The sequence below is a fragment of the Austrofundulus limnaeus genome, unplaced genomic scaffold, assembly GCF_001266775.1.
Source record: "Austrofundulus limnaeus strain Quisiro unplaced genomic scaffold, Austrofundulus_limnaeus-1.0 Scaffold37, whole genome shotgun sequence".
In the NCBI taxonomy this organism is placed as follows: Eukaryota; Metazoa; Chordata; class Actinopteri; order Cyprinodontiformes; family Rivulidae; genus Austrofundulus; species Austrofundulus limnaeus.
The window spans coordinates 2,278,420-2,306,082 of NW_013952439.1; the positions used below are offsets into that span (position 1 = coordinate 2,278,420).

Here is a 27,663-nt window from a genome sequence, read left to right on the forward strand (position 1 = left end):
TTTTCTATGTGACTTTCTTCAGCTCTCACTAATAAACAATGAGGAGGAATTTTGGTGTGACATAAAACCCGGTTTTAGTTGAAGTTTAGCTATCGGACRTGATGTTACAGCATGTTTCTCAAGTATTTTAGTTGCAGAGGAATTCATGGTTAACTTAATAACAGCAGGACACCTATGATCGGTGCCTTCAAAACAAACCCACACCATGAGTCCTCACCACCATGCATGATAATTGGTGTAAGGGATTTTGGCTTTTGTTAGGTGTTTATGCAAAAATTTACAAGGAAAACCAAAAACTCATTAAGCGTTTTAACAGTGTTCCATTTATCCTCAAACAAACTCATTGTAATAAATAAATTCCACATACTTTTTTTTTGAAATGTTAATTTTTTTTACCATTTCTTTAAGTGTTTTATGAAAATTTACTTGTAACCAAATAGACACGGTGAACTTGCAAAGATTATTTATTCTATCGGAGTTAGCCTTTAGAGGTTTATTTAAATGTAGATTAGCATGAAAGAGGCTTGTCGGTGCTGAAGGGGTAAAACTACCAGACATGAGTGAATAAAAGGGTGTAATAGCTTCTTGTCTTTAAAAACAAATTTAGCCAAGAAGATGACAAAATGTCATTTTTGACAGGGAAAAAAATTATGAAAAAGAAAGAAAGCGTTTTGGACTGAGCCTGCTGTTAGTTTATTTCTTTACATCTGTACATATGTGTGTAAGCCATCATATGACCTTTAAATGTCTGATTAAACAGAAAAAAACAAATTGCTTTCCAAGGTAGTCAGCACGAACATATGCCATGCTTTGCAGAACTTGCCACTTCGAACWGCGGTCTGATTAACTGATATTGATTCAGTGTAGAGTCAAACGAGGCGCCATACATGTGCACTATACTGTCAGCTCYGATGGAAAACATGCAAAGCTCAAATTTCGGAGGCAAACATCTGTATTGTGGGACACCTGTGTTTTAAGCTTGAAAACTAAAAATAAACAGGAGAAAATGGGCCACCTACCTTGTTGGAGATGTTTTGCGGTGGAGACCGGGACGACCAGAGGTGTGAGCGAGCTCACAGCCTGCAGCAAACGAGGGAAGTCCAGTAATTTGAAAGGAACTGAGAAACGTTGACGGCAGTTCCAATCAGTTTCACACTCATCTCGTCATCTCGATCTGTCTTCTTCCTTTAGGACTATTTCAAGAAGAGGAAGTGKTTTTTTTTGTTTGGTGCGATGGTCATGAAAACATCTGTGGAGGCTGTAAAAAGCATTGTGCTGTGATCAGTTTGTCACTTAATTGTACATTTTTGTTACAAATGCTTTGGTTAAATAAAAAACGAGAGCAAACAGCAGCAACTTCACTGACATTTAGTGTTGTACTCGGTGGTTTCAAGGTAACTAATTTTGCTCACAGTTGAGTTATTTCTGTTGTCGAAATTAGAAATGCTGACAGCTCGCCGAAGTGGACATGCAACAAACTATTTTAGCAAACGTGCTGCAGATGACTCAAATAGTCTTGAGTTTATTTTTATTTGATTTGTGTCATAGAGGTAAATTTGTCTACATCTGTCACGTTCACTTCCTACATAAGAACAAGCCACAACTGCCCACAAGGCCCYCAAATTCTAGCCTACGTCTCATTTCTCACGTAAATACGAGGCCTCTTGAAGCTTACTCSGATCTTTAAAAGGTGTAGGAATAGAAAAAATGTCACGCTTTAAGATTTGATTAAAAATGTTCACAAGCAGTGTTTAAATTATTTGTCCTGAGAAATATTCAATACGATTTTTCATCGGCTGAAAGTAGAGCTATTTTCTCAACTTCCTCTTTTCGCTTTCCTCCGATACTGTTTGCTGTGTTTACCCTCCCTAGTTTGTCTTGCTGCACCTGGACTTTAGTAGGGCAGAGCTGAAAAGAAAGAGACCTTGAAGGAAAAAATGCAAATTGCTGCACAAGCGACTTGATAAAGAGGCAACCAAACTCAGCTCTCCCGTGTCCTGTGAGCATCTGTTTGGCAGGAATGGAATAGTGACAGCCTGCTGTTCAGACATGTCAATAAAAACAGGGAAAGGTGACAAAAACGTTATTAAAAAGGATCATCTGATTTCTCAAGATGGAAATGAATCATATTTTCCTCCACAAATGCAGTGTCTAATACGTTAAGAGGAGTAGCAACTCACATGTTCTCAGTCTCAAAGCAGTTTGGGCGCAGATGTGAGAGGCTGATAATTTAGGAGATGTAAAATACTGTGGCTGAGATCCTAAATATACTACAGAAGAGGATTAGGCCCACTGAAATTTTCTTAAACCGGTGTCCTGCTGGTGCTTTTTTTTAAGTTTGAGTCTTGCCACTAAGGGTCATTTAGTTCCTGTACAACCAGAGTGAGAGATTGGTTCATATTGCTGATAATTAATCAGACTGAAATCCAGGAAGTGTTGGAGTGTTCAGGACTTTTATGGACTTTTTTTTCCTTGGGGGGAGGGGCATATTTGTATAAGTTCATTATACAAGCAAGTGACTATGTTGCCTTCAGCTGTAATGAAGAWGTGCGTATCAAAAAATAAATGTATAAACCTATGTAACCACCAATTGGCCTTCATCTCTTTAAGAACCTCCTGCTGTTTCTGACATTCCCACTTCAGCACGTCTTCACAACAAGGATTCAGGGGRAGGGGTGCTCTGTGGGGCTGCAGTCTGAGCTCCAGGACAAATAGGCGGAGCTTTGTACCAGCAATTATTTAGGCAGCTCCACAGGACTATCACAAGTGATTCAAGGATTTCTCAAACATGCATGAATGAGTCAAARCAACRCTCTGGGTATGTTTTTGATGAGAGATTGACATTAGAACCTGATAAAGATAAAAAAGTCAATTTTGCACAATACCCCACCCYTCCCCTTAAACTGGTGTCCTGCTGGTGCTTCTGAAGYCTTTTGCAAGTTACTGCCCTTTAATTCCTGTACAACCAGAGTCAGAGACTGGTTCAYGTCAATAAATCAGACTCAATTCTARATGCTGGTTAATGCCAAGCTTTTAATTTTATTATTGCRTATATATTTTGTTTGTTGAGTGAAAAAAAATACGGAAAAAACAACTTTAAAACTTATAATATTGTGACTGACATCTCTGACAATATATTCTGATAAATAAAAACCATGAGTAAGTCACCATKAGGTTAAATATACAAAAGAGGAAGTGAGAAGACAAAAAAACCCACATTTAAGTTCATGTAAACTACCACACATAGATGGAAAGTCCCATTTGCCAGTAGCACGACTCTCATCAATATACATTTACTGTATGTGCGTGTGTGTGTGTGTGTGTGTGTGTGTGTGTGTGTGTGTGTGTGTGTGTTTGCCTGCACCTAATTTTTTTCCCCCAGTGGGTGCTACCTTCGTCTATAAATAGCCTTGCTGGCTGTGATGGTGGACAGCTTCATTACAGACAATCCCAAGGACATCAGTTGATGGCTGACAGTTGCACTGGTGGGCTCAGCAAATGTCAAAATGGTCTCCAGAGTGCACCCCCCTTCTTTTTTTYCYYYYYYTTTTTTTTGCTCCATCACCCAGCTTTAATAATACCATCATGGAAAAGCTGCATTTCTGTCAAATTCATTCTTTTGTAACTTTTATCACAGTTTAAAAATGTCCAAAGGGATTTTGATTTTATGATAAACTCTTAAACCCATCAGATCCAGCATTAAATATGGTAACTGGAAAAAATAATAATTAAACGACTGACTGATTGTCAGAGATGGAGCTGGTGAAGGAAGCTGTTGTCTGTCACCAAATGCTCGTCATGTGATCCAGTACCAGTCGGAGTCCAAGACCTTTTGGTGGCAGCACAAGGGCACAAAGTGCWCTGTTTTCCATCGGATTAAAACCACGACACACAAATCAATTCATCACTCCTTAAAGCAAAAATAAATGCTTCAGATGCAGCTCACAGTTTCAAGGGCTGACTGGAAGCATGCARAATTTCTCATTTTAGTGACATCTCCCAAGGTCTAATAACATACCGTAAACTTTCAAGGGATCAATCACTGAAAAAGCTGTCCAAGCAGTTTTTTTTCCCCAGAAATAAAAAAAATAATAATAAATAAATAAAAACATGGACTTTTATACTTTGCATTCTGTTTGTTACAATCCATTTATCTGAAAGCAGTTTTATTCTAATGCATTTCAATTTAATATTTTGTAAAAGTAGCTAGATGTAGCCTATACTTTGAAGGAATGCATATCATTCAACACTTTGAGAGTAGACAATAATAGGTGTTTAGTCATTACGGAGATCAAAGCTTGTAAATGACATTGTCCATGAGATCATGCAGTTCTGATAGATTTGTTGCATCAGGWGTATTGTTAATGGCTCTCAGCTACTACCACATTAAACTGCAACTCAATATCTATGAACATGAATAAGCTAGTCACTTTTCTGTCTGTGCAAAGAGAATCTGTATTATTGCCYATATTTCCCCCATCCACCAAACTGAGGAAAGTTCAAACTGTGCAACTATAATAACTAGTATACAGATCAGTCAGTGCGGGGTCAGACTGTAGGCCCAGATGGTGATCACTGTTAAAATACTTGCAGTGAGGTTTTTATGCCATCTAGAGGCACAATGGGACTTTGATTTCTCTGCAGGTGTCTCAAGCAAGAGTTTAAAATCTCACTACTGGATTAGGGAATRAATGACAATTTGTACACGTTTGTGTTCTCTGATGTTTGCAGCTTTAACTTTTTAAGGTTTTAGGTGTAATAAATTATTAACAGCTGGACACTCAACCCTCTCAAATAAAAACATCTCTTCACCATGGGGAAGGCACTGGATGTAGCCTTCCCCAAGATACAGTATGTAAATCCAGTGGAGTCGGGTCCAGTAGAACTTCAAGGGCTGCCGTAGGTGTTGTTCTATGGAACCCATTATGCTCAGGTAGGCCATATGTTGCACATGGGTGAGCATCACCCTTGCCCCAACTTGAACTCGAACCCACCACACTAAAGCAGCATAGCATGGCTGTGTAGATCCATCTGATAACCTTTGGGGTAGCCCCCCTAACGACTCTCCAGCACTGGTGCAGGCACATTGCTGCCTTCTTACACTTTTCATTTACAGTTAAGCTTCCTGTCTATACAGAGACCAAAGAATTTAACCAATTCTGACAAGAGGAGTTCTACTCCCTCCAACTTCGGTGCTACCCCTTCCTCGATTACCTCTTCTTGTTTGGATTGACAGAAAGTTCCTGCTCGCAGCACTACCTGGATACTGTTTAGTCCCCTCTGCATTAGGTTACATACAGTACCCAGGCCGAAGCCTTCTATAAGTATGACCAAGTCATCTGCGTATCCTTGAGTGTGAAGTGTAGATCTATTCAACTCACTTAAAAGTTGTCAACAACCAGGAGTCTGCTGGATCCTTTCTAAGAAGCTTGTGCAACTTAGAAGAGGCACTAGGCCGTTTTCACTCGTTCACTGTTAGTCTAACTTTGTAAAAACGTAAAAATTCACGTGACCCACCAGTTTCTGTCGTTGCTCACGGTTTTAATAACTTTTAGAATACAGTGTGTACTTACAATTCAGTCTGTTTCCATTCGTTAAGTGTGCAGACACAGGTGTGCAATTCCAGAGGCAGAGCCAGAGGGATGCTCCCTGTAATCTGATTGGCCATTCCAGTTGATTGACACGTCACTGAACAAGATGTCCTGCACTGAATCATCTGATTATATTATTTACGTTGTACCCCTCTACTGGTCAGAATTGGTAATTGCACCACAGCAGAGTTAATTCTGACTTTTGGTTAGCCATGCAAATGGCTTTATCTGCTCTTCTCCTTTGCTAGTCCAAAAGCAGCAACATCAACAATTTTTTTTTACTAACAGTTTAGTTAAATAATTAACCTTTTGATAGACAAGATGGGTCAGGTTTCTTTTTTATATCTTTGCAATCAATATATTTCATCAGACTATATTTCAGCTATTTTTTAAATATACAAAACAATTATTTTATTACAACCAATGCACAACACGGGTCAAAAATAACCTATATCCATGATCTTAATTTATAATTTCAGCGAACTTTTTATTCATGATACATTCAAAATGCATACTGGGATCACTACACAAAGTCAAGTGTGGTGTGGTTCTTTTGAAGAGTTTTGTTGAAGTCAGTTCATCGTTGTTTTGGCTGCTCCCTTCTGCAAAGTTCACMACAGCAAGCAAATACACATTAAAAAAATTAGACAATTCTTTTATGCCAGATGCAACCTTGACTCCAACCTGCAGAGACCGCAGCACTGACCACCGATCGTCCACAGCCCCAAAGTCATCGAGTGACAGCATCTACTCGTTCATACATGACAAGCCTGTTTTATTGTCCTCATGGATGAAAACATAAGTCGCATTTACAGAGTGGTTGTCACATGCAATACAAAAATATGAATTTTTACAACATAAAAAACATGAACTGGCCCATCCTTAAAAAACGTACAGCTTTATACAGTATTTTATACATGAAAAAATATAAATATATATTATATATGTACACATCTGTAAGAACAGTAGTACCTTTTCAAAAACATGATGTATTTTACATATAAAAAGGTTTTTACAAATAGAACTGTGTTAATTTGCTATAGATTAAATAACGTATGTACATTACACACATTAGATTTTTGCAACACATTTAGAGCACTCTTTCACAAAAAAAAATCTACGTACTCCAGCATCGTTGGCTCACCCAGGTTCACATGCACCCACAGGGAAATAAAAACAAACCAACCACATAAATAAAAACATAAATACAAGCCTGCAATCCAAAGCCAGAAATCACAAACAGCGCACAGGAGAGGAGGKACTTTTGGGGGAGAATGTTGGGACACATTTGCACCAGCAAGGATCTTTGTTTTTGTTTTTTTTCTGCACAGATTGGAATCACTTTAGTGAATTCACTTAGTTTYGATGCATGTTTTCTTTGCACATGCATCTTAGTTTGTGACCTGTTTTTAAATGCATCCAATAAAAAGTGATTCATCAGACTGTACTTCAATAAAAAATAAATAAAAAGAAACAAGCGAGCATATCGCACTGTTCTGCCTCCTGGAGAAGGAAACCATTGAAACACAACAAATCTCCTCATGCAAAACAAAATTCAAAAATAAAAGTTTATAGTTATTTTTTTTTTCGCTTGATGACAAAGTGCATATTGTGTTCAGACATAGGCTGGTGCACATGCCCTTATACAAGCCAGAAAAAATAAAAAAGCAAAGAGAGTGAAGGGAGGCGAGAGGCAGTTGGTTTGAGAGCGTCACTCAAGCAGCCTGTCCAACATGTGTCGAGCCCTCCGGGGGGAAATGCTGATAAATGAAGTGGTCCATTCAGTGATTGGGTCCATTTTATGTCCAGCAGCGTCTTTATGTGTGTGTGTGTGTTTCAGAAAGAAAAAAAAAAGGCGCCTTGTGGACAGGACCTCGGTGAGAACCACATCACATCACAGCAGCAGCAGCAGAAAGAGGAGKAGGGGGGGCAGCCCATCAGCAGGCACGGACCCACAGCACGCCAGTCAGCCTCAGCACAGACACCATAAGCCAGTTATCCACAAGCCTCCGAGTCCCAAACGTGACATTAGAGAAGCAAAACCAAGAAGGCAAAGAGAGATTTGAGACGCGGACAGACACACGGTTAGACGAGGAAGATCAGACTGCAGATTAGTTGGAAGCGGCGCCCGGTTCAGGCGGAGGCTGATCGATCCTGTAAAAAGTTAAGGTTTCAGGAGCATGCAAGGCAGACCCAGGCTTTTGTTTTGCATTGCTTATGTTTCAGAGTGACGGCTACAACCTGGATTAAAGAAGAAGGGAAAAAAATCAAAAAGGAGAGAGAAAAGGGGGCAAAGGAAAACACAAATGTTAGACGGTTAGTAAAAGTGGAACAGACTGAATAAGAGCACTTTAATTAGTTTAACATTCAGCACATAAAAAAAAAACAGGTGAAGAAGCAAGAGTTCATTTTATGACCAAAGAGATCTCCGAAGTAATTTGCGGCCCTTCCTGTCGAGGGCTTTCTGCTGTTAGCCTTGCACTTTTTCTCAAGACAGTTTTAATCTGCTCTGAGAAAATGGTCCTTTAAGCAGAGCTGGATCAATAGCGAAGCCTTTGAGTGCTGGCTGTTGTTGTTGAAGCAAAGAAAAAAAAATCAAAAAATGAAATCAGTAAAAGGGGAAATTCCRGATTGAAGTTATTTCTGCTGATGAACATTGCAGCAACAAAAAGAGCTGATTGATGCAGAAGTGATGATCTGTGATTCCCCTGTGGTCACACCACATGGGTTCAAGTRTCGAATTTACTTTAATCAGGCCCATTTTGGGGCCAGTAGTCATTTTCACAGACTATTTGCTGAAAAACAGAGAATGTGCGAGCGCAATGCGTAAATGAACAGAACACMTGGCTGCAAAAACATCCATCTTTACCGGACGTTTTTATTGTTAAAATTGTCACATGGAATTAAGCTTTTTTAAATGATCAAGCTGAGAAGGGGGTCTCTGCAGTCACTGAGTGGGAAGTGCTTGTTGTGTGGAAGGAGTTTGTCCAAGACGTGATTGATCAGATTGACTATTTTTTGGGTGGGGTTTGAAGAAGCCACAGCGATTTGATTGGCTGAAAGCTGGGCAGCCAGACTTCACCTATATTTTCAAATATAAATATCAATTTTATTCATAACTCCTGACAGGAACGGGTTAGCCGTTTGAAATTTGAACGATGTACATTTGGAGGGATGTGTAACAATTTGGCTTGGTCAAAATAACCCTAACTCACCTGGAAAAGGATTGCTTTTTTAAACATGAATTGTAATATTAAGTGGAGACAGGAAGGTGCTAGTCACACCAAATTTGAAGTCAATAAATGATGTTTACATGCTCACAATTATTTTTATTTGAGACACTGTTGCTGTCTAATGTAAATATAAAACTTTCTATGGGTAAAATTCATCTAAGTGAATATTCAATACAACAAAATACAGTTTCAAAGCAAATTAATTCAGATACAAAACTATAAATTTAGATTCAAAACATTAAATTCAGCTTCAATTTAGTGACATTCTTTTTTAAACCAATGCCTTTAATTTCAGTTTATGCAGCTACAGATTCAGTCAGTTCAAATTCAGTTTCTGATGACACAAGTTTCTTCCCATAGTTTGAACTTCTGACACAAATTGAAACAGACACAAGAGAAATCACCAGATTTTACTACCGAGGTGTACCACGATACCAACCTACTGCCAAAACTTAATCAGGACCCTTTTGGAATGTTTCTGTTGTATAAAGTGTAAACTTGGTGTTCAAGTGTTCGAACTGCAGCAACTGTTGACCTTAAACTAGTTTATTTCTTTTAACGTTGCTGCTGTTTAAAGTAGTTTAATAGATGATCTGAAATATTCAAATTTCAAGTTGTAGAAATTACCAATCATATTGTGTTGTTTTTGCACAGTGTTGTATGTCTTTGTTATTTTATTGTATTTTATTTTTACATTACTTTTAAGGCTGTCAGTTCAGATTTTTTGGTTATGGTTTGTTCCATTTCTCTGTGGGCTAATCTTAAAARTTATTTCGAGCGTTTGGGAATATAAAACGTATGAGATAGCTTTGGTTAAGCTCTAAAATGTGTTTTCTCTCACGGGTAATGTTTGAGGAATAAATTAAACATAATGTTAAAAGAAAAACAAACAAAATAAAGTTCATATTTAGTCTGAGAGCGGACAAGAGATAACTCTGTTCCAGCTCTTTCTGGTTTGGACTGTTTGGAGTCAGATGTGAAGCAGGATTCTGACTGCAGAGGACACCGTACCACAAACGATGAAGGGAAAGGAGGATCTTTGTAGTATTCACATGTCCAGTGTGTTGACCCCCCCTCGTCAGCAGTGGGATACCTACTCTGCAGACTTCCAGAAGTGTCCTGGGTGGGACAGCCTGCGGTTGAGTTTGGGCAGCCTCTCCAGCATGTCGGCCAGCTGGATGAAGGTGGGCCTCTCCCTCAGCTCGTAGGCCCAGCAGGCAGAGAGGATCTCCTGAGACGACACACCGCTCACTTTTAACAACTCTCTCATCTCATCTGGTGCAAACATCAGCTTTTCTAAAAACAACTGAGGAAACTGGACTCACCGTGACCTCCTTGCCCAAGTTGATCTCTGCCAAAACCTTCTTTATGCCCTCTCCGCTCCCAACCTGCCAGATGGTGGCTTCAACAGGCTGGTTGGTGATCGGCCAGTCCCTCGCTTGAAGCTCATACCAGATTGTCCTTTAAAAGGAGGGGAAACAGCAGAACGAACGGGCATCGGTCAGAACAGCTGGAGCGTCTGGGACATCGGCACGTTGCCGCGGCGTGGGCGGGACTTACCCGAAGGCGTACACGTCTGCTGCGGTGGAAAAAGGAAGGCGGTCATCGTTGTTACCGGGGCTCATCTTGCGCACAATCTCTGGCGCGAGGTAACAAATCCAGCCGTGTGGAAGTTTTAGCTTGTTCTCACGCCTGGAAAGTAAAAACAAAACATCCATCTCTAAACTCACAAACCAGCTATTATAAAAGGAAGGGAAATGAACTACTTCAAAATTCAAAATGCACTTCATAAATATGAGCAGGAAACTCAATGTTATGATGAGGACCGTCCCAGCTTTGTCATTACTATCTGAGCAGAGGGAACGCTGCAGGCCTCAGCAAGCGTTACAAACCACTGAAGCTCCCCCGGGTGACGCCGGCACAGCGTGAAACAACACTTTACAGCCGAGGTCCAGCTATTAAAGTGGCTTACCTTCCCTCCTGAACAACTCCAGAGATCCCAAACAGCCCGAAATCTGTGATCACGACTTTATTGGTGTCGTGGAAAACGTTCTTGGACTTCAGGTCTTTGTGAACGATGCCTTTGGCGTGCAGATAGCCCATTCCCTGTGTCAGAAGGTAGAAAACAAAACACCACTGTTCAGAAAAGATTTTTGCACAGTTTGCCGTTACACTAAGAACGTAACCTCAGCAAAAATTGGGGCTTCACTGTTCTTGAATCTAAAAATAGGTGTTAACTGTACACAAAAACAACGATTTGATTTTTACCTGTCAGTTCTGAAATGCTGCTGTGGCACTTTCTCAGTCCAACAAAAAGAGGTTTTTCCAGAATCAACTGCTTGTGTGTTTACAAATACTGTAAGAACATGCTGCACCTAATTTTTGTAWCCGTTATGTCGATCCGTCATGTTTGAAAATGAAAACATAAACCCTGAATGAGTCATGGAAGACAGGAGCTTGTAACTGATCTTATTAGTACACTGCAAAAACTATCCATCTAACAAAGTTTTAAAACTTTATATCCAGCCAAAATGTATTTTTGATCTTGTTTTGAGACTGAATTACTAAACAAGAACTGTGTAAGAATAATWATCTTGTTTTCAGAATGTGTAAGATTATTTGTCTTGTTAGCTTGAAAATTAAACTAATTAAGTCTAAATTTTCTGCCAGTGGAGTAAGAAATTTTTACTAGGTAAGATTCTTAAAATAAGAAAAAAATCAAGTCAAATCAAGTATTTCAAAAATACGTGTACTCTTACACTGAGCAAGTTCTGCAATTATAATGAATGACTGTGTTCATGAATGAATTTGTGTGCTAAAAGTGTGATGAACTGTGTGGAGATTCTCAGGGCTTTATTTTGAAGAATTCCTCTGAATATCTCTACAAAGCCTTGTGTTATTACTTCTGTCTCCTCGCAGAAAGAACTGGAACAGCCGAGTATTTGGCAGAAAAAAAGGAGGGCTAAGTGTTTGTAGTTGGGGTGAACCCTGATTGGCTGTTAGCTCTATTTTATCCCTAGAAAATGAACTCTTGACCTTTGGATTCTCAAAAAAATAAGACACATTATCCATGCAGAACTTTGTAGAAATAAAAACAGAAAAGAATACCTTTACAATCTCCTGAGCGATTTGTCTTGTTTTATTAATATCCAGATTATTCTTACTGTCCCGAACAACAGAATACAACGTCCTCCCTTTACAGAAACTGAAAAAGAAGAAAAAAGAGTTACATAAAGCAAATCTTTCCTATCTGGGTTAGGGTGAGCAATTATTTCCACTTTTTTTTCATTGACTTATTCATTTCATTTAAAAATAAACATTTTATACACAACAAAGAGGAAAAAAATCACACTTGGAATGAAAGGAGGCAGAAAGAAGAAAAAAAATCTTATATCTAACGCTTTTTTCCAAAATTAATTTCAAACAATAATAATCAAGAAACAAAACAAAATAAAAACTTCAATTCCTTTTCAAACAACAACTTTAGATATATATTATACAATTTCATATTTCTTTAACAAACCTATTTTTATCATTCTCTTAAACAAACACAGTGAACCAACATTTTTATAATTGCTTTCCAGATTATTCCACAATCTCATTCCTTGAATTGAAGTACATCGGTCCTTCAAGTTTGTTCAAATTTTAAGTTTTGTAAACATCTCAAGTCCCTTAAGATTATTTAAACTTTCTCTTTTAACAAAATACAACTGGATGTTTAAAGGTAAATTTTTATGAGCCTTATACATAATCTGCAAGATATTATAATCAAACAACTCGTAAAATTGTAATAATTTCAATTTAGAAAATAAACTTTACCTGGTAATGATGGCTAAGTGAGGTGGAGCCATGCAGGCCCCCATAAAGAGGACCACATTCTCATGCCTGGTCTGCCTGTAGTTCATCACCTCCTTTTTAAAGAGCTTCAGGTGGTCTTGATTGTTACCGTCAATCTCRAGAAGTCGAATGGCGACCTCGCCGTGCCACCGGCCCTTGTGCACTCTGCCCCACCGGCCCTGCGTTTTAAAACAGCGTTAAGTGACAGAACGTGTCTTTAGAGGCTTTTGGAGCTGATCGTGTGAAGGTCCGACTCCCKCACCTTTCCTATGAGTTCTCCGAGATCCAGCTGCTCGAAAGGAATGTCCCACTCCTGCAGGTAGACGCTGGTCTGACTGGGTTTGCGGGAGATGGGGCCCTTCCACTGGTTCCCGCGGGAGCAGGGGAGATCRTCCAGCTCGTCGCACTCGCCGTCGGAGCCCACGTTCGCCCTCGCCCGCTCCCCGTCCTCCCCGCCGTCGTCGTCATTTCCCTCGTCGTCGTCCTCGTTCYCCTCCTCCGCTTCGGGATCGTCGCCGTCCTCCTCGGCTTCCTGCAAGTCAGACAGTAGCCGTGTCGCGTGCTCTTGATTCGCCCCCGAGTGTGCRTTCTAAACAAAATCATCACCTCTTCATCTTCGTCTTCCACCAGCTCAGCGTGAACGTCATCTGTAGACGGTTCTATCTCGTTGCTGTCAGGCAGAAAAAATCTCATCAGAAAATCCACAATCGAGCAAAGTTAATATTTTCAGCTGTTTGATTAACACTTAAATTATGCTGAATAAATGTCTTACACTGTGTCTTGAAGGACATCAGAGTACAAACTTGAAGGACTGGAAACATCTAAAGAGAGAGAAAGAAAAAAACTTAATTTAGGCAGGAATAAAAGGGTTTTGTTCCACCCCGGTTAAAACATGAATCCTCATGCAGTTTCACACTACGTCCAGCAGATGGAGCCATAATGCTGCTAAGAGTCAGAATGACGTAAACGGTGAAGGTGTGGCGGACACATGGAGGAGGCGTTTATACACTGACTTCTACAACACGTGCAGAACGGAGAGAAAGCTGCAGGAATTTAAGGCTTACGAGGAAGAAAAATTCATTTTGACTCTTTGGAACAGTCAACTCACCGGGGAAGATAAACTGCTGTCTGTGCTGAAAGTAACACGCAGCTTTTGCAAAAAAATAAAAATAAAATAAAATAAAAATAAAGAAATAAAGAGGGGAAAGACAGATCAGCACGACAGGGAGAGAGAGCTTTGGTTAGTGAAAGCTTTTGATTTAAAACAAATGCTGTAAAAGCACAAATCAGAGTTCGATATTTTCTGTAGAAAGAGAAGGGATAGGAAATGTGTGAGAATAAGAAAACTAGTGTCTGCCTAAGTCAGCACTTTTTTTTTTTGTTTTGTTAAACTGATCTCCGGTTGTGGATCTCCTCTCCAGCCTTTGATGAACTCACCAGGGAAGTTGAAGCGGATGTCCCTGTGGCCTTTGGGCGAGGGGTTGGGCGGCGGCGTGGCACTGGGAGGGTTGCTCTGCTGGAAGGGTGCTGGGGAGGAAGGTGTGGATGAAGTCGTGGAGGATGGGTTGCTGCTGGAGTCCAGCTGGTTCATCACAGGAGGATGATCCTGACGAGATGTGGAGTTATGACAATTAATAACCCCACATATACAATATACAATACAGAGCAGCTGGCTGTGGACTCTCTTTACCTTTTTTGTGATGGCCTTTGGTAGTGTACCAAAATGTGGGGTGTCTTGTGGCCGGTCAACAGGGTTGTTAATATCAGAAGGAACTGACTCAGTCCTTCTAATCTTGGCAACTACAGGAGACATTGTTAATAACACACATGCAGATTGTACTCATTAACTACAAACTGAGTGTGGGAGGAGAAAAAAAACAACTTACTAGGTAGAAAAGAGATTCTGCATGATGGAGCCTCCTTTGTGCATTTGTTGTGGCACTTTAATCTGCAGAGAGGAAGGCCACACATGAGAAGCTAAGTAGCAATTAGCTTTTAGCACCTACTACACTTCTCACGTCCAGATCAAGATTAAGTCAAGCCGTTAGTGGACTTTCCTATGAAGCAGGATTAGAGGCTTGCAGGAGTAACTTTAGGTTCAACTGGAGGTTTTCAGTCGTGACGCTGATTCACTTTCACCAAATGCAACTTGTGCTTTAAAGAATGTCAAATTAATTTAGATTTTCTTTTTTTTTAAGTGCGGCTGGATTAGAAGTAGTGGTACGAACTGCTTTTTAGTTGTACATTAAGAAGAGCCCGTGCTGCAACTGACAGAAAATCACCGAAACGTTCATGTTTCAAGAAAACACAAGGAAGCAGCACATTTATTTACCAAAATACTGAACACGTGYATGCCATAAATGTATTTATTTTATTACAAAGACCTAAACTGGTGGGCAATTTATTGACTTGGATCTCATCTAAATGGTAACAAATGTGGTTTTAAATGTACACAAGTTTTAGTATAAATGTTTCARATGTGAAAGTACTCTGAAAATCATCAAGTTCAAAATGACCTCAAATTTTAAAAAAAAAAGAGCTTTTGGCTGATCTGTTGTTTTTGTAAGATTTTAGCATTAGGCTGATTATTTTTATTTTTTGTTCAGTGATCATTTTTGAAATCAAGATCATAATTAAAACGCTGAAACGGAAAGCACCCAGCTTACCGGCAGTGTTTGCACTTCACCCCGAACATCATGTTCTTCTGGCACACTTGACACGTCTGAGACAACCAGGACTTGGTAGAAAACCTACAAAACACCCACCAGAACACGCCTTAGTCCTTCACTTTGAACACTGCAAATATTGAGACTTTTAAATAAACATTTCAATGGAAAGCTCATTCAGTTCGCTTCGATACGACAGAGTTTAAGAAAAAAGAGGTCTACCTGTGTGTGACTGCTAAGCCTATGTCCCTCCTCACTGCTTGTGGGGAGCTACGATGGACTGCTACATTATCTGCCCACGTAAACAAACAAAAAGATGGAAAGAACAAAAGTTAAAAGAAGTAGAGAAAGATGTTGTTAAAATAATAAGAAATAAGATTTATTTTTGATCATTTTATGTAAAAAAAGACTCACTCTTGACTACACTGTGCTCCTCTATTAGTGTGGGCGTCCCCGGCAGGGTGTATGGTGCTGTGGTGGGAGTAACTCCGGGGGTCCGTGCGGACAGAACGGGGTAACGGGAAGGCGAGTCTTCGCAGCCGTTCCCGTTCACTTGCATATTCAGGAATAACTTAGTCTTTTTACCGCACCTGGAGAGCACACAACCACAGGGGTTCAAGCGGGGAACACGGGCGGACGCGTGTTCCGACGCTTCAGCCGGTCCGCAGCACCGCCTGGGAGGAGGTTACGTAAGGAGCTGCGCATCAGATCACCTTAATAGAATTGGCACAGAGCAGCATCTTTAACACCCAGACTAAGGCCGCAAGACAAGCGCGGAGCACTGTCAAACGTGTGACCCGTGCTCACGTGCACGCCCACGCGAGAGGAAAAGTAAAAGGAAAATAGTTAACCTAACATATCCAAACCCATAAAATCTGTTTGCAGCTTCTTTTAACCAAAAAAATGAAAACAACTGGACTTCTATTCTCTAGTTAAAGACATTCTGCTTAAATTAGTTTTTTTTTAATAAACGGACAGGATATTGAGGATAAACATTTGCTTTGTTTATATGGCCCCAACGACAATAGTGATGGAGGGGGGGGGTAGATGAGAGATTTGAGTGTGTTTCGTCACTTCTGAGCATTAAAGCTAGGAAATGCTTCCTGTTTTGACATGACTCATAATCTCTGGGAATTTGTGCAGGATTAGCTCCACTCATACAGTACGAGCAAAAGAAGCAACAGGAAGTTAAAGCAGCAAATGTGAACGTGTCCGAGGATAAGCCCCTGCCCGCTGGCCGTTACAGGCAGCGGTTTACTGACATTTTGCTTTCCAACTCCTCTGCGACAAACGCATGTCTAGAGTTTTCATGTAGAAACTCAAATCTAAACAAATTCTTGGACATCACTAGAATTAGGATTTTTTATTTTTTTGCAGTTTGCTCAAATTTCAGAATCAGAATCTCTTTATTTTGCCAAGTTTTTCACATAAGGAATGCAATTCAAGGAAAGGTAAGACTCCAACAGAACAGAAACTGAACATATATACACAAACTGCAAACAACAAAGTATGAAAGATTTCAGCAGATTTTACACTTTGTTGTTTTGTCAGACTTTTTTACTAATGACAAGAGTTTTTTGTCTGCTTTGTTTGTATTTCTCATCCCAACATGTAAAACGCAACACAAATAAGTCGAATTTAAATTTTGGAAAGTTACGATTATAAACTTTTTTTGACCCTTATTTGACCCTTATTTATCACTGATGCTTTATCTCCGAGAAGCTCTGCTTTCCCTCTGTTATAAACTACTTCTTGTCAAGTCTTGTCTTTTTATTTGACACATTTCATCATCAGTCTTCTCCTCGACCATCACTAAAACTGGTTCAGGGTGCAGCGATTGATGAGGGCTAGAACCATGAACAGATTGCTCGAGGTCAACTTGAAGCTCGAGACGTCTTCTTCTACAGGCAGCACAGACCCTCACAGACTTTTGTCGAGGTCCATATTCTAGGGATTATTAACTTCTTTACTAACCAGTCGAAGCTATGTGAACAATATAACAGCATTTGTGTCTGTATTCAGATATCCAACAGAGGCAATTCCTCACAATCCCAGTCCTTTCATTTGATCGTGTGAACATGGATAGAGGTGAGCTCTGTGACAATGTGTGGATTTAGAGCCGGTCCACCTACTTGTTAGTGGGCGGATCCTCGATGCGATTACCCAGCTGGGACTCGTGGCTTTTGCTGCGTGTCAGAGAGATGTTGGGAAACAGATGCAGCACCTTGCGGGACGGAGGCGGCGGCGTACACGGCGGCTTCGGCCGGTGCCGCCTTTTGGAGGGCGGCGTGACGGGCGGCGTGGAGATGCGTCCCTGCATGCGAGCGGCGCGATACAAAGGCACGGGGAAGGGATCCGCGAGCGAGCCTCCGCCGTGGACGTAGGACGCCAGCGCTTCCGGCGTGGGCGCCGTCGAGACGGAGCCGGAGCGGGGATGGGGGAAGGTAGCGCTCGGGGTAGACGGGGTGGAGTGGATGGCTGATGGGCGGGCTAGAGGCGACGGGCTGTGGGAGCGAAGGGGAGTTCCAAAGTTGGTTAGCTGATCTGCAGTCAGTAGAGAGCCACTGTCCCTCCTGGTGGGCTCAGAGATCCAGGAGACTCCGTCATCTCTTAGTTCCCCTCCTGAAATAGAACAAAAAAACCTGATAGAAACCCCAAAGACAGAACACTGCTGTATTCATGGAGGTTCAAACTGATTTGACACTAACCTGATTCAGTGGCACTCTTCAGACAGGAGAGGGCAGCGCTGAGTTTAGCACATTCTTCTGAAGTAGATCCAAGTCTTCGCATTGTATCTCTGACCTGAGCACTGGTCATCAGCAGTAAGGAGTCCAGAGACAACTTTGCTTCTAATGTCTGCAGGAGACAATATAAAAGATCAACAACTAAGCTCACACCACAGAAGTAAGTAAGTAACATTTTATTTATAAAGAACTTTTCTTAGAAAAGACTTCACAAAGTGCTGTACAATACAAAAATACACAATACATCAATGCAACAAAAAATATCATGGAGCCGTCAAGTATTTCCAACCCAAAAAGGTGTATCAGCAACAGCATTGAACCAAATGGGAAAAAAAAGACAACAGTTAAAATAAAATACAAACCCATTTACGTTTACAGGGAAATGTAAATCGAACTTGGACCAAGTCAAGAGAAAACTCAGCTACCACAACAGGCACTGGGTTCAACAACTTTAACCAAAACATCYAGCTAAAAGCTGGTTTACAATAGAAGGTTTTTAAGTCCCTTTTTGAATAATTGGACATCATTGATGGAACGTAAATCAAAGGGAAGGGCATTCCAGAGGCTAGGGGCTGCAAACAAAAAAGCCCAGTCGCCAAGAGTCCTATAGCATGTTCGAAGAACGGCTAATAGATTTTGATCCTGAGAGCGCAAGCAGCGGACTGGATCGTATGTGGACAGCATGTCCCAAACATAGGCAGGTGCCTGGCCTCTTAAGGCTCTAAATGTAAGAACCAGGATTTTAAACTGAATCCTAAAATAAACAGGTAGCCAGTGAACARAGCCGGCTCTTGGCATAGGCAAACTAGGCAGTCGCCTGGAGCGCCATCTGCTGGAGGGGGCTTGAGGACGTGAAAGCRCCCACTGCGAAGCAGGAGGAAAGGAGAGCAGAAAAAGTTCAAAACTTATTTCCAGYGGCASAAYAGGTTGGAAGACGGCTGYTTGGTGTTATTTRTTGKTTTTTAAATCATCCTACAGGCTCTGACACRTTAGATAAATTTGAAAATGAGGTTTTGAAAAAATCCGTAAGACTTGAAAAAATGTGTGAGAYTGCCCTATACGCCCGTATACCTGCAAAATGACGTAAAATCCTTGTAACTTACGGACAATCCGTACAAGTTGACATGTACAGTATGTTGTTATTTATTTGCTTTCTGGGAAAGCAAATAAATCTAAGTTTACCACATTACCTTACACTGTCAAACTTGTTTTTAGGGGTGGGACATAGTTTAGGAGGAGCTCGCCTAGGGCACCAAAATGGCTAGAGCCAGCACTGCCAATGAAGTTCTGATAGGGTTGGAGTAATGTGACTAGATTTAGAAGTTTGAGTTAAAAGTCTAGCTGCAAAATTCTGAACAAGTTGAAGATGATGTAACAACAGAAACAAAGAAAACTTTACAATGGCTGTGTCCGAATCCAGGGGCTTTGTCGCTCACAGGACCTGGACTCCCTGGTTAATGTGGGCCGGGTCCTTTGTTAAACACAAAAATCCCAAACATTATAAATCCAAACAGAGTGTGGTGACTCTATGACTCTATGGGTTTAAACTAAGTTTTTAAGTTTCGAAAATTGTTTTTTTGGGKTTAGAATGAAGCCTTGGTGGAGTTGAGTTAGTACAACCTGTCAAAGGAGAGTTACCGTGAAGTGTTGACAAACAACTATCTAAAGCACTTTCCGGGAATTACACTGACAAAACTAAAATAACTCCAATTTTAATAGTTCACAGAAACCACTGAGGATGACGGACATTATGAGCTGCTCCTGCCGGTCATGGAATCACTCCCCGTTAGCCGAAGCGTGGGAGCAGAGAGGCTGGATTCCATAAATAAGACGACTCCAATCATTGTAGTGTTTTTGGAACATCCATTACATAACGCAGCCCTCACAGTTTAGAAACAAATCTCAGCTTATTATTTTGTGTGAAGGTCTTCGTGGGTCATCAGTGTTCCATGAACACATACAAACGWGTATCTATTCTTCTAATGCAAACAATCTTCTTTTCTTTCCTACATCTTTAAAGGGAATTCTGGCTTGAACAACAAGCAAAGGGCAAAACTTGATTAAGACATATGAAAAGAAACTGCAAAGAGGAGGACAAATAATCAGATATAAAGCAGTTCCATGAAACACAGAGGAAAATAAATCACATGCTTGATGTAAAATTATAAAAAAACAAGTGCAGAATTTCTAAAAATAAACATGCTATAGTAGGGCTGGGCAGTTTTCTTTTTTTTTTTCAGTTAAGCCATCCTAAAATTATACTGCGGTATGCAGTATTACAGATTACATAAAAAAAGACTTGTGATTTTGTCTTATTGCTGTATGTAATTTAGGGCATTTGAAGGTTTTCTAATACATTTTTAATTTAATTTAAGTCTATGTATAATGCAACATAGTGATTGAATCAACAAAAATTTAACAGCTTTATATATATATATATATATATATATATAAAGATTATTTATGCTGTGAGTCGTGCTGTCATGACAAATATCCAATTCACTTTCTGGAATACTCCTAAACGGTATAGGCATCACTGCAGAGAAAATACAGCTCAATGGCAGAAATCTAAAGCTCATGTTTAGCATTTATCAAGAACAGCAGGCACGATTATGGGTTATACTCCTCTTAACCTCCAGGAGCTTTTTGACCAGGCAGTCATATCCCAGTTAAATAACATTTTTATTGACAGCTCTCGTGTGATACACAGAATACACACTGTTGAACTCAGGGAGGAGGTACAGGGTTCAGCTACGTAAACATAACAGATAGAAAACATTCATCTATCTGTTTACCTATTAAAACTATCAATCAACAAATTAAATTTTAGTATTCACTTATATATGTATAGCTAGTTTTGCAAAGCCTTTCACAAAAGTTAGCATTTTTGAACACTGGTTTTTAATTATTAACATACTTTTATTGTTACAGTTCTCTTTGTCTTATTGTTCTGTGGTTTTATTGTCTTGAACGTTTTTATTGTCTGTGCAGCAGTGCCCTTTTAAACTGAGCAAAATTTCCCCCATGGGATACAAAAAAGGAACCTTGACCCTCGAACCTATTTAACACAAATAACATGTCTAACTTCCAAGTATTACGCAATTTCCTATTAAATCAAATACAGAAAAAAAGATCCTAAGAACCTTGCCAAACATTTGGAACAATTTCAAAAGGGGATAGCAAGAAATTTTGTTTCATTCCACAAAATATCAGGCTGCTGAACTCAAGTCAATGAAAGGGTTTGCAGTCACAAAGACAGCCCCTTATACACTTTAATAATATTACCGTATTTTCTAAACTATAAGTCAACCTTTATAGTTTTGCTCATCATGTGCAACTTGTATGTTTTTTTTTTCCTGACAACTACCGTATATGTTGTTCCTGTCCTTTAAAAAACTAAACTATGCTGTTCAAAATCAAGCAGGAAGAAGGAAGTTTGGAGTGAATGARAAACTTATGAGSAACTGGTGAAAAGATGAGGTCACTCTTACTGTAACGAATAAAATAAAGAAACCTAATCATGTGATGTGAAATCAGATTGGTTAACTTAACTTGCTTGGTTCGCTGTCTGGTTATGTTAAAGCTAWTTGGCATCCCAGGTATGTTCTGTGTGTTGGTGTGTTACTTTAGATTAAATGTCTGTTCTTTGACTTTGTGAAATAAATTCCTAAATAAATGCGACTTATAATCCAGTGCAACTTATAATTCTTCCTTTCCTCTTCATGGCGCATTTTTTGACTAATGCAACTTATACTCCGGAGCGACTTATAGTCTTGAAAATACATTACATACATTATATATACAGACACACTATATTTATTAGAGTATTTATGTCAACATAGATCTTCTAACATATCTAAGGATCGCAACTCCAACCAAAAAAATTWGGCATTTCAGTTTTTACAAATGTTTCTCTCACAGATTTTTTATTTTTTCTCATTTAAAATCCAGTTGTTTTTGTCATAAAATATTTGTGTCTTGAGAGAACAGTAAGCATCCTCTTTTATGCCAATGGTGCATCTTTCAATGCCACATGCCACTTGGCCGCAAACTGGGGTGGCCAATCATGGACGTCAAGTGCCACCCTGGCCACCCCACTCGCTCTGCCCCTGATAAAGCTACACAGCAGGAAAGTACTGTTGTACAGGAGGAAGTACACACTTAATATACAAATGTAACTAGAGTTTAAACTTATCTTGGTCATGACTATAGGCCCTGTCACATRGCATTTTAGACAACTTATGAAAACTTGTGAAAATATTGTCCAACACTGAAGATGTTGCAAAGGATAAGATGGAATTTTAAAAAATCTACTGGAGACCTTTTGGATGCATACATACAGTACTGTAATGCCAATGGTTACAAATAAATAACCTATGTGTGTAATTTAGTCATAACAAAATCTTCATAAGTTGTTCATAACATTATAGTGAACAGGACCTTAAGATTAAAATCCCAGCAGAGTTTTTTCAGACAGCATTCAAAGCAATACCGTTGCTATTTTTGGATGCAGGGTTTATGTTACCACCATATTACCACCATGAGGTTACAGTTGGGTCATCAAGCAAAGACAGGTGGGAGAGAAGAATCAAAACTTTTGACAAACTTAGAAGTGCAGAACATAAAGAATGGAATGAATGATAAAAAACTAGCTTCATTAAACTGGCTTGGATTGTTAAAAACTGGCATTGGCCATTGAAAACTAGCTCTGTTTGTAGCTAGGCAGCACTCTATAGTGTAATTTAATGTAATTTGTGTAACACTGACATACATAAATGTTCTAAGATACAATAAAAAACTTAACCAGGCATGATGAGACAGAACAAGCTAACCACCTCTATGACAAACCATCCTATGGGCCAATTACAGAGAAATGATGTGGCAATCAGCAATTCTCTTCTGCTTAATAATAACATCTGCACTGCTGTGTAATATCTAACACTTCACACAAATCACACTTGTGGTTATTAAGACATTTCTGTTTAGTCTCGTCCTTCAGTGATAATTAAAATCTTTATTTCAGCTGGCTGTCGCCTGCAGAATGTATTAACGCCGTTACTCTGGGGAAAACGAGTTGGAAAAAAAAACGGAAAATTAAATGAACTTGATGTATTTTTATTGCCCACACAAATACTCCAAAAACTGTACTCCACTCATCGAAAGAGCAGACCAGCAGAGAGCTTGGATAACGAAGGGAGTCTCGAGCAAACATTTGCTTTTGTGACATTTTTCTCACATAGTCGTAGAAAAAGAACTCTCTCACACAAACAGGATGCAGTTAGAGCTGGAGCAAGCTGGGATGAGGCTGCCTCAAACAAACAAGACCTCGCAGAATTTTAACACCTAATGTCTCCTGGCCAAATGTGGTAGTATTAAACCGACTACAGAATAGCTGAAGATTTATATCATGCACCTTGACCAAAAACTGCAGTTTTTGATGGAAACATCAGACATTCCTCATGCACATGTGAACAGGGAGCTGTGTGCACAAAGTGAACACACACGTGGGCGACACAAATGCAACCGTCCAAACCGGAGCAGACGTGAGTCCCACCCCCACTCACGCAGAACGATGAGACCCACCTCGATGAGCGCCGGCCGCAGGTTGACGGTGCGCAGCCAGTCTCGCAAGCGTGGGTAGCTGTCCAGGGCCTCGGGCCTCTCCGTCCCGGGCACTTTCTGCTTGCACTGCAGCTGTTTACAGATGTATTTCATCAGCTTCACCTGCAGGGAGCAACAGAGAACAARGCGCAGAGGGGAGGGGAGGGTTAGAGTGTGCAGCAAGGGAAGGAGACGGTTTCCTCTAAAATGTTTTTTTTTTTTTGCCACACCAGTTTTGGCACTAGACTTGATTCTTTCTAAATAGCACAAAAAGTGTAGCTATTGGAAGCAGAAACAGCTGGAGCTCACTACAGTTTGTCGGTCAAATGACAAATACAGACTTCACCAGCGCAAGCAGATGCACACACATCTTTATGCTGATTAAGGGTGAGGACGATATTAGATTGTGAAGGATTAGATCGTTATGTGTTGCTAATCCCCCGCAGGTCTCTGTATCCTCCTGTACGTGTGAAGYGAGGAGGGAAAGGAGGGCGGGTCACTGAGAGTCATCTGCAGCCTGCAGGCATCCAGTGTGACATTTTAACACTTAAAAACAATTTMCAGCAAAAGAATGAAGAATATTTATAACCACCCGTTCCAGGATGTTTGGTCGGCACATAATTGAATTCCAACTGCAAGAAAGCGTGTGATGACCTGAAAAACCAGTCCTATCAAAGGAATGGAGCGAGCTAATCTTAGCTCATTACTGCTCCTGAACCTGTTCACATGAAAACACAAGTGGAAATGCAATGCCCGTTTATTGCAGGCTTTGTTTCCTGTACGTGCAGATTAAAATATTCTGCTGTAATTTTAAAAACATATACACATGTATATGATGAAAATTTATATTAGACTTAGTTAGGGTTGAGCAAAAATCACATTGTGCTATTAATTGTCAGAAAACTTGTCAACAGTTATTATCTGACACTTTGTAATTACTGTAATTACTGCCACGTAATGACATTTTTTATGTGTGCGACACACTCTCACTAACAAGTGAGGATGTATTGCGTTACTAAAGATGTGCTGCCTCTCCACATTATGGAAAAGGTGGGTTTCAATCCCCAGCTTATTATTTTAAGCTGTTAAAACAAAGAAGCTASGCTGACTGATGATTTGTAAGTAGACATTTAGAACACAGGGGATTTATTTTATTATTTATTGTCATCTATTAATCATCATATTAATTGTTATTGGCTAAATGCCACAATTAACTGTGAGAAATATTTTGCCAGTATCGCCCTAACCCTAGTCTCACTTAAGCTGAAAACTGTCTGCAGAAACTTGTTCCAGTGGAAAACAAAGTTACTGTGTATAAAACACGGCCTCGTCCTACTTCCCTCCATCATATAAGACATTTATTACAATAGTTTTGACTATTCTATAGTTTTACACTACATTTAATACATTAACTATGAAACACAGTGTAATTTTTTGAAACAAAAGCTGACAATATTTTAACAAGAAAGAATGGTTTGGTTGTATAGACTTGCAAATTAGTAAAACAAACAGCAAAAAAAAAGTTTATATATTGGCTTATTACCCACATCCTAATGCTGATACACACAAACTCCGTGTTTTTCACTGAACTCAGTGTACCTGCTGTGACATCACCAGTGTTTGTTTTGCGTGCCCTCTGCAGACAAGACATCTAATTAGATAAAAACTGATCTCATTGTCCCTGGGCCAGTCAGCTGATGAGAGCATCTGTGATGTTGGCAAAAAGCAACTCTTTTATACTAAAGTACACAGATGGCAGAAGTGGCACATGAAGAATGCATTGCGAGTACTGGACTTTCCCGTCAGCTGTGCTTCRGAGACATACTCTGTTTTTGCACCTTTTGTCCCAATCATGCCCATCTATAGTTTGATTAATTAATAAGTGAAGATCWAGAAATCCATCACAGTCTTTCCATCACATCTTCCACTTGGGACAGCATTCACAATGTGACCATGTTGTGATGGTTCAATGGAGCGGACAGGAAGATAAAGAACAAAAGACTGCCTTTTGGAGCAGTCCTGTCAGCATCACTCAGGGTGACACTKTAGTGATGCACAAAAACTGGCTCTCATAAACAAGTCAAGTTTACATCTGCTAATCACATTTAAAGCTAAAGTTTTGCCGTAATCCTCACTCAAGTCCCCGATGATGCTAAAGGTGTAATTTTGCTGCATTCAAAAGTTCGTATCTCATTTCCAAAGCCTTTAAAAATCTCATTTTAATGCTTTCATGTCAAGCGCAGTGGTCCGTCCTGTGAGTATTACAATGAACACCACGGTGTTGGTTTGCAGCGGCCCGCATTGTGCAGCTCACCATGACTGTATAGTGTGTCCTTATCTCGCCGTCTTATCTGAAAGAGTCCATTACAGCAGGCAGCACCTTTAGATGGGCCGCGCACAAGCAACAAGCTTCAAAAACCCCACTGCGTACCTTTTGAGCGCCGCCGCGACGGTGGCAGGGCGCGCGTCTTTTTCTGGCACATTCAACCGTCTCAATGACACCTCCACTTGTGAGCCAGAAAAGAAAACCTGCACAGCCACACTTCGCTCTGAAGATGCGGCCTTGGATTGCAAAAAAAAAAAAAGGCTGCAAATGAAAGCGTCTCGCGCTTGAAAAGACTTTCGAAAATGAGGATGGAGAGGAGGTAAATGCTCTGCGTGATGACCCTTACCTGGCTATTCAGCTCTGCAGCCATTCATCAATTACCAGTTGCACAAAGAGCATTTGAAAGTAATGCCAGCGAGTGTAAACTGATTTTAAATAAAGTGTTAATCTCTCTTAGCGAAAAAGGACAGTTTATTAGTTAACTGGTACAGATGAAATTAAATAAATACATCCTTTTATTGCTTTACGGTCTCATTAGCTTTTACTGATATTGATAATTGTCCAACTAAAAAAATGACCTTCTTTGTTGCTGCCATCTTGAATTGGTTCAGCTCTAAGTTAACTAAAGTATATTTATTAATTATATGCTGGATGTTGYGCAAACACACAAAGTTAAGCCAAAATGGCAAAATTAAAAAAAATAAATACATTTGTGTGCAATGTGCTAGCAATTACGTTAGGGAGCAGTCTCAGCGACTAGCATWCCAAATTTTAGGTAATTATCAATAAAATCAGCTGTGTTATTGGCCTTTTGGTGTAATTTTTTAAGGTTGGCTGGCTATGAGGGGCATCTTGAAKCAAGTTGACACCAAAAGTTATTCAGCTGTAGAGGTACAATCAATGATTACTTTCTGCAAGTGCTATTAAAATGCATTTACTGGTTAATGAAATTTCTTATTAACAGATAAATGAACACACAGACAAGGGCAAAAAACTAATAGTCTGCCTTTGACTTTTGGAGGTGGGCGATAAAATCAGATCCATCCAAWGTTGGAAGGGTCATAAACATATAAGCATATTTTGAACACTGAAAGGTAATAATAGACTGTGCAAAAACTGTCCATCTTACCCAGTTTTAAAATCTTATATCCAGCCAAAAAGCCTTCTTGATCTTGTTTTGAGACTGATTTACTAAACAAGAACTGATTGTGTAAGAATAATAATCTTGTTTTCAGAATGTACAAGATTATTTGTCTTGTTAGTCTGAAAAATTGACTCAAATTAAGTAAAAAAAATTCTGCCAATGGAGTAAGAATTTTTTACTTGGTAAGATTCTTGAAATAAGAAAAAAATGAGTCAAATCAACTATTACAAGAATCTTACCAAGTAAAACTTTCTTACTCCATTGGCAGAAAATTTTGACTTAATTTGAGTCAAATTTTCAGACTAACAAGACAAACAATCTTACACATTCTGAAAACAAGATTATAATTCTTACACAATCAGTTCTTGTTTAGTAAATCAGTCTCAAAACAAGATCAAAAATACTTTTTGGCTGATATAAGATTTTAAAACTTGGTTAGGTGGACACTTTTTGCAGTGTAGTTTGTGAGTTGAAAATCATTATAGCAGTAACTAAGAGTCATCCCTAACACAATATATATA

General features: G+C 39.7%; 2 protein-coding genes across 5 annotated transcripts in view; both read right to left on the reverse strand.

Annotated features, from left to right (window-relative positions):
* LOC106516444 (uncharacterized) overlaps positions 1 to 5,635 on the reverse strand; it is a 7,195-nt gene extending 1,560 nt beyond the window's left edge. The window contains exons 1-2 of the mRNA XM_014006815.1: positions 5,574 to 5,635; positions 1,020 to 1,258 (exon numbers count right to left, since the gene is read on the reverse strand). The gene's annotated coding sequence lies outside the window, so the exon portion shown is untranslated. The remainder of the gene's footprint in view (positions 1 to 1,019; positions 1,259 to 5,573) is intronic.
* Positions 5,636 to 6,053: 418 nt separating this feature from the next.
* Positions 6,054 to 27,663, reverse strand: part of ksr1a (kinase suppressor of ras 1a) — a 30,365-nt gene continuing 8,755 nt past the window's right edge. For 2 of the 4 annotated variants that reach the window (XM_014006813.1, XM_014006810.1), the window contains 20 exons: positions 23,655 to 23,795; positions 18,036 to 18,183; positions 17,460 to 17,949; positions 15,742 to 15,917; positions 15,550 to 15,619; positions 15,328 to 15,411; positions 14,548 to 14,609; positions 14,352 to 14,461; positions 14,099 to 14,267; positions 13,770 to 13,811; positions 13,434 to 13,482; positions 13,268 to 13,331; positions 12,924 to 13,193; positions 12,644 to 12,840; positions 11,933 to 12,029; positions 10,797 to 10,930; positions 10,385 to 10,516; positions 10,150 to 10,285; positions 9,922 to 10,055; positions 7,839 to 8,157 (listed from right to left, as the gene is read on the reverse strand). In XM_014006813.1, the coding sequence (XP_013862267.1) occupies positions 8,091 to 8,157; positions 9,922 to 10,055; positions 10,150 to 10,285; positions 10,385 to 10,516; positions 10,797 to 10,930; positions 11,933 to 12,029; positions 12,644 to 12,840; positions 12,924 to 13,193; positions 13,268 to 13,331; positions 13,434 to 13,482; positions 13,770 to 13,811; positions 14,099 to 14,267; positions 14,352 to 14,461; positions 14,548 to 14,609; positions 15,328 to 15,411; positions 15,550 to 15,619; positions 15,742 to 15,917; positions 17,460 to 17,949; positions 18,036 to 18,183; positions 23,655 to 23,786 (2,763 nt within the window). In that variant the 5' untranslated portion in view covers positions 23,787 to 23,795 and the 3' untranslated portion in view covers positions 7,839 to 8,090. The other 2 variants (XM_014006812.1, XM_014006811.1) reach the window with 2 other exon arrangements.